Genomic DNA, 11,239 nt, shown 5'->3' with positions numbered 1-11,239 from the left:
AGACATCCTCTGCTCAGTCGGCCATGTTCAATCCCTAGCACCGGTGGCTGATGAGGCATTGTGGTGACGTCAAACACTGGGGCACGGGCTAGGAGCAACAGTTAACCTGTGGAGGTGCAGCTCTGCTTCCCAGGTTACAGGACTCATACTGGCAGTCTTTGTATAAAATAATGAATGTAATATGCCAAAGAGATGAAAGATAATGAGGCCAATTATTTTTTTCTTCTCACCCACTGAGGCGAGAGTGGCGAATTTATGTCAAATAGTTGGTGTATAATGACACCTAATACCACTCAAGTCTTTGTTACTGTTTGAGCTTGTGTATCATGGGGCAAAGACTTCTTCTGGAGCATAGTTTTGAATTTCGTGGTGGTTAACACTAAATATTAACTTAATATTGTTAGAAAGTTGGACTGTGTGGCAGATTCATAGGTTTGGACATACTGTCTGCTTTGCTTACGCAGAGGCTGTAAAATTCACCTATGCACCAAGACACACAAATATAAAAAAAAAAAGAACAACTGCACATCCATGCACAGTTTCACAGAGACACAACCGGTTTTTTGGTGTGTGTTTGGAAGGCAGCTCGCTCAGTGTGACATTGACTCCGCAGTGCCAATTCCACACTGGGAGCTGCACTTGCTAGCTTTGCTGCCAATCCAGGTAAAGAGATTACAGACACACACAATGCAGTCTTCTGTTCCTCTGCCAAGAAGAAAACCAGCCCTTTAAGCCCGTAGAAAAAAAGAAAAAAAAAGGGCGATACACAAATTCACACAGTCTTGGCCCCGTCCTCACACAAAAACCAAGAATCCCCTTCTTCTCCAGGAACGTGGCTTCTAATGTGAGCCTTGCTCAGTGGCTCCCTCGTACAGAGCAGCCTTGTGACTAAAACAATTCAGCCTCCATTTCTTTATCCCGGTCCCCAACTCTGTTGCACATTACTATTACTTGCATCATTCAAGTAAAGAAGGAATTTGGCTTACAATCAGTCACACAGTCATTATATAGCTACACTAATGGCTGCTGTCTGGTTACAAACTATTGTAAAACAATATGAAAGAAAGTTACACTGGGATTTCATCATCTTTCTTAATGGCGTAATTAAAAAGGTGAGAGAGAACGTGTGTATCACCCAAAATAGATATAGCTGCCACCTTCATGTTTTTACTCGTAGTAATAATCTAAGAACTTGTCGAACACTCAAAAAAACTTGATGAAAACTGCGGAGCTCACACCCGTCTTCAGCCGTGCAAATTTTGCAGCGCATGAATCAATCACTGTAGCGGCTGCAGTTTTGACCCAATTAATCAGCTGTTTATAATTGTAAGAGAATAATTTAGCATCGGGATTGAGAAGCGCTAATTTGCATTGTATATACTTATCTTGTTCGGATTGGAGTGGATTAGCCGTGATGATGAGAGGCAGCTCGTGATGTTAATAATAATCAGGAGGAAGTGTGTAGCTGTACTATATCTGTGTTTCCCCTTGAAAACGTCCTGTGTGGATTATGTGTGTGGAATGATTCTACAGAGAGTTGTGTTGATGAAAAGAGTGATAATGTGGTGGAGAAGTATGGCTAATTACGGTGCGGCGGGGATGCACTTAATAAAGGATTCTTATGAGCAGCAGGACAAAGTATTCATCTATCATCTACTGTATCTTTTTGCTCACCTATTAAATCCCAATGCTTTGGTGGATGGTTGCCACTCTTTCATCACACTTTCCATCCCTTCCTCTAAAAGATGTCATTTTTCTCACCGAGGCAACACTCTCCTTGGCGCCACCGATTGTGTTTGACAGTAAAATCACATTTTAGATCATAGATCACATGTCAGCCTGTAGGATATGAGTAGGCAACCGATGGCGGAATGATTTTGACTCAGGGCTATTCCATACAGCTCGTCCTGTCATCCAGAGGTGGCACGTGAAGTCACATCGAGGGGTGTTGGGAATGATGAGTGCTATGTGTAAATCCGTGACTGCTGTGCCTATGGCCTCGACACACACACGCACGCACTGTAACCTGGACCTCCTGCGCTGCTGAATACACCATTATTGTCAAGTGTGTGATTACAAAACGTACACATTCCTGATTTCCTCTTTTCCTGCCACAAAATGAGTGTCAGGAGAAAAAGGGAAGGCTGAAGGGGGGCGGGGGTGGTGGAGATACTGCAGCAGAACATGGAACAATAGGCGCCCTCTGGCATCAACCTCTGGACAGCCCAAGCTGCTCACCAAAGACACTGAAGTCACCCACAATGAACTGCTGCGGCGGGAAGGGAGGCTTTGGAGAGTTCAATTTCCAACACAATTGGCTGTATTCTACTCCTTTAAATGCCAAGGAGATGGTGTGCAGCATGTGCCTTTGTGGGGAGCTTTGCTTACAGCGAGTGTCCTCTAGCAGGAGAGACAGAGAGAGAAAGACGAGAGAAATGGAGAGACGGCCGAAGACAGGCAGGGTGGGGAGACGGTGCGGGACAGAAATAGTGCAGACTGTGTAAAAGAAAAGGAAGAAAGAATAAGACTGAATGACTGGGAGAGATAGAGAGTGAAAGAGAGTTAAAAAAAAAAAGAAGTACAGAGAAAACGAGAAGGGTAGAGAATGTCTCCTCTGGCTGTCGTTTCGCCAGCCTCACAGGGACCGTCTGAAGGACAATGCTGCTACTAGTGGAGTGTGACGTTTGTCCTCTAACCAATTCACCACAGCCCCAAAGAAAAACACACTTTCAATCAAGTGTTGATCATGCATCTCATACCCGATCGACTCTTCCAAATAAAGTACAATGCATTATAGTAATATGCAATATAGACTCAATGTTAAGGGGGAGGAAAAAAAAGCTAAATGGAGGAAAAATACGAAAAAAAGGCAAATAACAATCAAATGAGGTGATGTGAAGTCAGCGTGAGCAACAGCAGGCCAAACGGGATCAGCTGCTGTAATTTCCACCTCTGTCACTCACTTCTTTGTTTTATAGAGTCATTTTACCTTGCGCACATCTCCATAATATACTGTAATATCAGCACTGTATTTAATTTTCTTGTCGAAAGCAGAAAGTATTGTTTTTTTTATCGTCTCACAAATGCTCGAGTAAATAGAAACGTGCTTCCTGGCAGCAAGGACATTTTCTCCTTCGTGTTCCGCTACAGCAAAAAATAGCTGCCCCCTTTTTTTTTTTTTTTTTTAGAAGAGACTCCGGGAAGTTTAGGATGCTGTTGTGCTTTCGGCTTTAGGTCAGAGCCAATTTCAAATGTGGTTGTAATGAGAGTGATGCTGGTGTGTCTGTGTTGCATCTGTAACAGCATGCTGACAGTTATAATAAGAATTGTGTATTTTGTAAAAAATTACAGGCAGTAGGTGAACTTGTATGCTGTGGTTTTTAGAATAATTGCATTGTGTGGCATTCTTAAATAAAAAATGTCTTTTTTTTCTCTTTCCCCTATTGCGGCACTGAAGCCAATTCGGGAATTATTTTTTCATGAATCAATCTGTGAGATAAAAATACACACAGGTGGGGAATTGATTTGGACTGCAGACGGCCAGATGCCCATCACTGGATCTGTAGGCAGTGGTAAAGTGGGCCCAGGCACTGGTTTCACTGATAATATATTCAATGTCCTTTCCTGGGTGGTCATGGGGCAGCTGAGCCATTAATATTACATAACCGCACCAATGACTCGGATGAATTATTCAAATTTTCTTATGGGTTTGTAATATTCTATGCGCTTCATCTCGGAGACCTGTTGTGTTTTCGGGACCAAAAAAATAGCAAAGATCGACTGTTTCGAATTCCCACTGGAACACGGTATCAAAATGCTAGTTGGAGGAAATGGCAACGGCAGAACCAACTGCACCTGCCTCCTGTCATACTCAATATAAATACGCCTGATGTCATCAGAAAAATTGCCAAGGAGGATGTTTCTCCATCATTGTCTTCATTTGAAGGGCATTTTGCTGCCCAAAGGCAAACCGCCTAACACACTCCTCGAGCGTGGCGCCCATCCTCTTTCACAGAGGGCTGGCAGTGCAGCAGACAGGAGAGGGAAAGGAGCGAGAAATGAGGGGGAGAGAGAGAGAGAGACAGAGAGAGACAGAGAGAGAGAGGGGGGAAGAGAGAAAAAGCCTTCGTCTCAAAGCAGACCTCACACTGGGTTCTGTCACTACAGATCAAAATCCCCTCAAAGCCATAGATCACTTCCACTATAGTTCACATGTTCCACACTTAGAAACTGTTTACCAGACTCAAAGAGTTCATCTGCACGACGTACACACACACACACACACACACACACACACACACACACACACACACACACACACACACACACACACACACACACACACACACACACACACACACACACACACACACACACACACACACACACACACACAGGGAGAGTGCACACACTTACACACACAGATACAGTAGAAAATGAAAGGGAGAGAGAGAGAGTGAGGGAGAGAACAATGCAGACATGACAAAAAACGATACAGCTTTCCAGCCAGCTCACTTAAACATTTATACAGGGTGAGAGGATGAGTCGCTCACTGCAAACAAATGTTTACATCTATATGGCAAAACAGTGCTCGGCCCTGGTACAGTGAGAGGATGCAATGCCAGCGCTGCCTACAAGTGAGCTGACTGGTGTGACAAACAGAGGAGTGCCTGCTCCTTTTTCTTGTGGAAATACCTGTCAGTGCCTGTCGACTGCTCACGCACACCATGATGCATACGCACATACACAGCCGGGGACACGCCGTCTCTTAAAACTTCCTTTAAAATATACTATGTGAGGGTTCATAGGCAGTAACAGCCATCGAACGGGGCTCTGGATAAATGCCGGCCTTATAAGTGCTTGCCGGTGGTTAAGTCGGGCCTGTGAGCCTGCTGTTTGGCTTAAATACACAACGCTGCATTGTGGCACAGGGAGGGAACCTGTCTTTGGAAAGTCCTCTGCTTGAGAGAGAAACGTCCCCTCATCTAAGATAAGGAGCTGATGAGAGAGAGCGATAAAGTCAGTGCTTCTCCTGGGCCTTATCTGATGCTGTTATCTGACTGCACAGCACCCACCATCTCACAATCTTTACACCCTTTAAGCACCTCTCTGAAACACTCACACCAGCGTCATCACACACACACACACACACACACACACACACACACACACACACACACACACACACACACACACACACACACACACACACACACACACACACACACACACACACACACACACACACACACACACACACACACACACAATCTAATGCTCAAACATTCTAAACACCGAACCAGCTTATTGATTACTTTGACACGCTCCCATTGTTGAACAGATGGTACACCTAATATCATGTGAAATGGAACTGTTCTGTGTTATCTCATGGGGAAAGGACATAAAATAACTATTTTCTCACCTTTCAGAAAGAGAGAGCAAAGGAGAAAAAAAGGAGGAATAAAAAGTGGAAAGGAAAAGGAGAGCAGAAGCTGTGCACTTACCTCTATGTCTGTTAGTCGTCTTATCAAACATAAGCATGGCATCATCAACCTGGAAGACAGAAGAGAAGTACTGACATTAGCTCAAGTCTAATCTTTTTGCCAAGTGCCTCACGTCACCTTCTCCCCATTGAATCACATCTCATTCTACTCACTGTAATTACTCTTAGAATATATATTCTCGCTCCTTTTTACACTTATTTCTTTCTAAGCACCTCTCTCCAACATAATCATCCTGCTGTCACAGGATTATCGTCGGGTTACCATTTCCCTTTTCTCTCAGTCGCTCCTAAATTTGATGATATAGGAATTTGAGCGATCTCAGTGGCTTTACTCATTGTCTGGATTAAATGTGGCAAAAGATGCGAGTGAAGAAAGTGGCAGCAGGTGAGGAAATTAACAATAATGACAAGCGGTGAGGAAAATGGAGAACTGTGCGGACAATATGTTTATTTTGATGAACACCAGTGTCCGGTCTTGAGGAGAGTGACAGATAGACACATTACACTAAGCGAGTGCGAGACAAATGGGATCCTTCCTCATCTTGCAGCCGCAGCGGCAGCAGCATCCACCATAATATCATCCCTCATCATGTCCAATAAAGCCACACACAGACAGACAGCATTTTTCCTTCACACATCTCTGAAAAACAGATCTCCAGACACCCTCTGCTTCCTATAACTCTGAAGAAATGCTTAAAAAACAGAGTGAGACATGCTCATTTAGCCTGTGATTTTGTCTTGGGAGGGGAATAAATAAAAATAAAGAAGCGGCAGACAGAAACAAAAGAGGACAGGGGGTGTGTGTGTGGGGGGGGGGGGGGGCACTCTGCACCAGTCGTTCCCTGGTTATGGTCTCTAGGTAAGTGTAACAGTGTACCGAGGAGGCTTGATGCCGTGCAGGGGAAAAAAGATGTGCGCACAAGCATGGGTCTGTGTTTTTCATGGGAGGGTGACAAAGCTTCGGGAGGAGATGGGAAGAGACAAGAATAGGGGGTCTCACTCAAGCCGAACTGTCTGATTGGATAAAGAGAAGTGCCTGGCAGCCAGGCAGACTAGCGCTGGCACACTGCTCATGCCACCCTCTTGCCACACATTTGGCACACAAGACGTTGGCACAGCTTGCAGAGCCCGGTTACTCACTGCACGGCTCACAGGCCACATGAGGCTCTCAGGCACTTTATTTTTACCTCCCCAAAATATTTCCAATTTCCAAATATAGCTGACACGAGTTGAAGCAACCCATGTACGTAGCATATGTCATTTTAATGAATTTCAGCCACCCATTATTACACAGCGCAGTGGATGTACAGCTTATATTCAGTGCCACTTTGCCACCTTCTGCAAGAGTAGCAGAAGTAGGTGTAGCCTGTGCTGAGGATCAGTGCTTACAGGTGGATGTTGGTGTAGAGGCGGGGCTTATAAAATCCTATACTGAGTGGTAACTGCAATGTTTTTATAGTAATGTTGTAAATTATTAGCGCAGCAGCAGGTTTGGCAGAGGGAAACAAAAAGATAGACATCCAAAAAGGATGCTATGGTCATGTGTTGCAGAGAGTACAGCGAGATTAACTTGCACCATCCATTAATTACCACGCTTAAAAAAAAACATGTGTCATCATATTTGAGGAAACTTGATCAGCAAAGCTAACCTGTGTCCTCAGGCATTACTAACCGAAAGTGGGAAAAGTAGTAAAAATAAGATAAATAGTCCATGAAGTTAAAAATCTAAAAGAAATGTAGAAAATGCGATGTTTCAAAAAAATGTAATGTCAAATTCTGAAGGCAGGTTAGAAATGAATTAAATATGAAGATTAATTCACCAGTGTTACATCTGTGGTAGTGTAGCTTTTTAACTTTTGAAGTTTGCACCACTGACTGACTGTTCTCTCTGTTGACACAACAAACACAAAAGTTTGCAGCAAAACACTGACGTTCTGCTGCGTCACTGGAAAAAACAACAGGTATCTATCTGCTGACTGTACGGTGTGACAACATATGAAAGTATTGTACAAATAAACAGCTGCCGAGCAATAACGGTTAGTAATGTCACATGACCTAACCTCTGTCTCTCGCCAGGTGATCTAATAAAAAACATGTTATAGTGAGACTAAGTGGGATTAATAGTGCAGAGGGTTATGATGTAATTGCAAGAATTTAAGGCACAAAAGAGAAACTTCTGCATTAGTTTTTCTGCAGTACAGTAACTCCATTGTTACATTAGGTCATTACACTGTCCTGGAATTAAATGTGAGAAAAAACTTTGATCCGAGACTTTTTTGCTGGATTTGTGCTCATAATACCAGAAACAGTTTGTCATATATCCGCATTTGACAGTGCAAAAGCTCCACTGCGGAGCAAAGATGGAATGACATGTTTACCAACTATGGTAAACGTTTAAGTTGACAAGCGTGGCCGACAGCCTGTGATCCTTTACATGGGAGACAGAAATTTATAGCATTTGACTTCTGTCCTCCTCTAGTATCCGTAATATTGGAAGAGCTGAAGGAGTCTCTGCTGCATGCATCAGTAGAAGTGTGGAGAAAATGGCCAAGCTAAGAATATTCAGTTTTCTTCGGGACTCAAAGAAATGAAGTCGCCCGCTTCAATCACAACTGTTTTGACAGAGATTGATTAGTAACAATTTTGTGAAGTCTACTCTGTGATTCAGTGTCGAGATGAAACTCATCAAAATGTAAAATGATACCCACGAGCACCTGCAGAAATAACGCACAACCTAACACTATTTATGACATGAACACACTTTCTATACTCGTAGGTAATAAGTTTGTTTTGTTACTAACTACATTCACTTAATCTGTTGTTGCTATGACAATAGACAAGTGAGCCTGAGTGTTTACTTGCACAGTATCATCAGCCATCAAGCACTATGAGCCCCACATATAGTGCAACACCACATTCAAATATTAGTAATATTGATGGTTCTGCTGCTGTAAAGCCACTTACAGCCTGAGGGCAGAAACGCTGCTACTTTGTAAAATGAACTGAGGTCTATTAAAGGAAGTGTATGTATTATATAAATGTGTGAACTGTGTTGTTGTGACATTATTAGAGGAGGACCATCCTGTCAGCGAGACCCATACAACAAAGAACACAGATTCACAGTGAAGCACCGATGGGCACTTTAACAATGTGCACATCATGTGAGGGTCACACTCCAGCAGGTCATACAATACAGTCTCCCCTCTCTCCCTCATTCTGTCTCTCTCACTCTCTCTCTCTCTCTCTCTTTCTCACTCTCTCTTTCTCACTCTGTCTCTCTCTCTCTCTGCCACTTGCAGAGTCTATAGAACCATCTCCCGTGCTTCAGGGCTTTTCAATGTAGTTATTCAAGCAGAACACAACTGTGTGCCTCCATCTGATAGAAGGTTAAGGACCTCTTCACTGCTCACAAAAAAAGCCCGCCACACAGAGGTGAGGCCAGGCTCACCTCAGGGAAGAAATCTTTCTCTGTCCTCCTCCTCCTTCTCTTTCACTCTTCCTTTTCTCCTGGCTCGGTGAAAAGAAAGGTTCAAAGGATAATGGCTGTCTTATCACTATGTAAAAGGGGAATGGGAACTCCAGCGAAGTGCCTGGCCTTTTGTGACAATGAAGAAAAGAGCAAAAGTCTATTTCACTGTGGTATATGCACTGGAACAGTCCATGACCACTTAAAAAAGAGAAGGCTGCTGGAAGGCTGTCTGGAGGTGGGGAGGGGGGCAGGAGGCCGGGCAGCTCTTTAACTAAACCTACAGTAAACACATCTGAACCAAATAACCTCATCCGCAAAAAAAGGGAGGAGTAGATATGTGAATTGTTGGCTTACCAAAAATGTAATTTTTACTCAGTCTGAATTCAATATAAGTGTCCTTTTTCGTTTGGATCCCATTATTAGCTAGAATTAGAACACTGTACTGTTAAATAGATGTGCAATAATGCTCCATTTTCTAACAAACACACGTAAAATATAATAATCTGTATATTTTTATATGGCCCAACATAATCCATACACTTATCAAATTAAATATGACAAATCATTTTACATGTTTAGCCTAGATATGCGTCTAGCCTGAAAAGAACTGACCTAACATAACTGGATCAACAAGTAGTAGCAGCTGTGAGGTTACACTAGCATTAGTAGCATTAATAGTACTAAAAGAGAAAGCAGCAGTAGAAATTTTAGTGGTCGTACTGATTTATACTACCACTGGCAGGCAGTAAAAGCTGTGGAAGTGGGCGGTGGGAAGTGAGTGAGAGAGTTTGAGTGGAAGGGCTGAGTAAATACATTTCATTATTTCTTACAGTCCAGCAACTTCAACTTTGCTATAAAAGGCAACTAATATGCTAATAAATCTCATATTAGAGAGTGGGATGCTCATGAAGTGTTGTCTCTTAAGTGTCGGGTAGAGCAATTATCAACGCTAATGCTGAGAGTTAGCACAACTAGCTGCAGCATTCAAAGTTGGTGCTAAGGCTTAGTAGCAGTCATGTAGTGGTTAAAGCAGCTTTGGACAGTTAACTTAGTATTTATTTTACTTGAGAAAATTTCATCGCCTGCCTCTGACTGGGGCAAACAAAACTTATGTTAGCTAAATTTGGATGTTCTGTAGATCATTTAAATAGCAACATTTCAAGTAAAACACACGCGCAGTAACACAGTAGCGGCGAGGTCGCCATATTTTTTATTCTATACAATCGAATTTCACCAAAGGATAACAGCATGTACAAGCTTGTTTGTGCAACTACTTGAAAGTAATGGAGCTTTGTGGCAGCCCTCTGATGACTCAGACGAACCCTGTGACACCGCATAAACCTCAACACTTTATACCTCCTATGTGCTTCGACCATGAGCCATATGGTCCCTGATTCTGGGGTGACAATTTGATGAAACCTGAGAACGTGTGAGCTTTGCAGTTACTGCAGGAGATTCAAGTGAAAAAAAAAACTGCATGTGCTCAGTCAACTAAGCAGCAATGTGACAATGGAGCCCTATATCACTCTGGTCCAGCACCCTGACAAAAAAAAAAAAAGATTTATCCTGTTCCTGTCATATAGCATGACACTTAACTCCACACCAGGTACAACCTCTTTGTCTGTATCAATACCGCCAACAAATCCATATGTTTGCACAACCTCAGAAAAATACATGATAATTCAAAAAAAAGGGTTGCTGAATGATGAATTATGTATCAAAGGACAAAGGCATCAATAAAGGCTAATGTGCTCTGTTTTTGGACAGGAAAACAGCAGAGGTGCCAGGTGACAGGGAGAGATTTAAGAGCTCTGGAAATGAATTATGACAGCGATTTAGATAGGTGTCAAATGCACATTTACATTCAGCTCACGGCTGAAGGCTAGCAGAGGAGCTTTCCTGCAATTTGGGGGTGACACTGATATAGATCATATCTGATGCCAAAAGAACGGAGACCTGAGCCACAGACAGTGACCTGGGACTGTTTGTGCCCATGCTTTTGTAAAGGCTTTGGGCAGTTTTTTTTTTGTGCTGGCACATGGCGGAGAAGCTTTGTGTTGCTTGTATTGGCTGCAGAGCGGCTTCTTTCTCGCCTGCATCCAGTACGCTCACTGTGAACTTTACTTTTACCTATAAGTGGAAAGATTTGCACAGTGTGTGTACGTGTCAGGTAATTTCGGTGTCAATGTTGATGTCAAGGATTACTGGGATTACACTGCCAACACCAAGGCACGGTCTGTGGTATTTGCATGGAATCACTAAGCGAT

At 43.0% G+C, this 11,239-nt stretch overlaps 1 protein-coding gene across 6 annotated transcripts in view; it reads right to left on the bottom strand.

Moving 5' to 3' along the window:
- Positions 1–11,239, bottom strand: part of LOC133994578 (RNA-binding protein Musashi homolog 2) — a 243,370-nt gene that overhangs the window by 99,149 nt on the left and 132,982 nt on the right. For all 6 annotated transcript variants that reach the window (XM_062433898.1, XM_062433900.1, XM_062433902.1 and 3 more), the window contains exon 7: positions 5,505–5,553. In XM_062433898.1, the coding sequence (XP_062289882.1) occupies positions 5,505–5,553 (49 nt within the window). The remainder of the gene's footprint in view (positions 1–5,504; positions 5,554–11,239) is intronic.

Source organism: Scomber scombrus, chromosome 14 (genome assembly GCF_963691925.1).
Source record: "Scomber scombrus chromosome 14, fScoSco1.1, whole genome shotgun sequence".
Classification (NCBI taxonomy): domain Eukaryota; kingdom Metazoa; phylum Chordata; class Actinopteri; order Scombriformes; family Scombridae; genus Scomber; species Scomber scombrus.
This window is presented reverse-complemented; position numbering and strand designations above follow the sequence as displayed.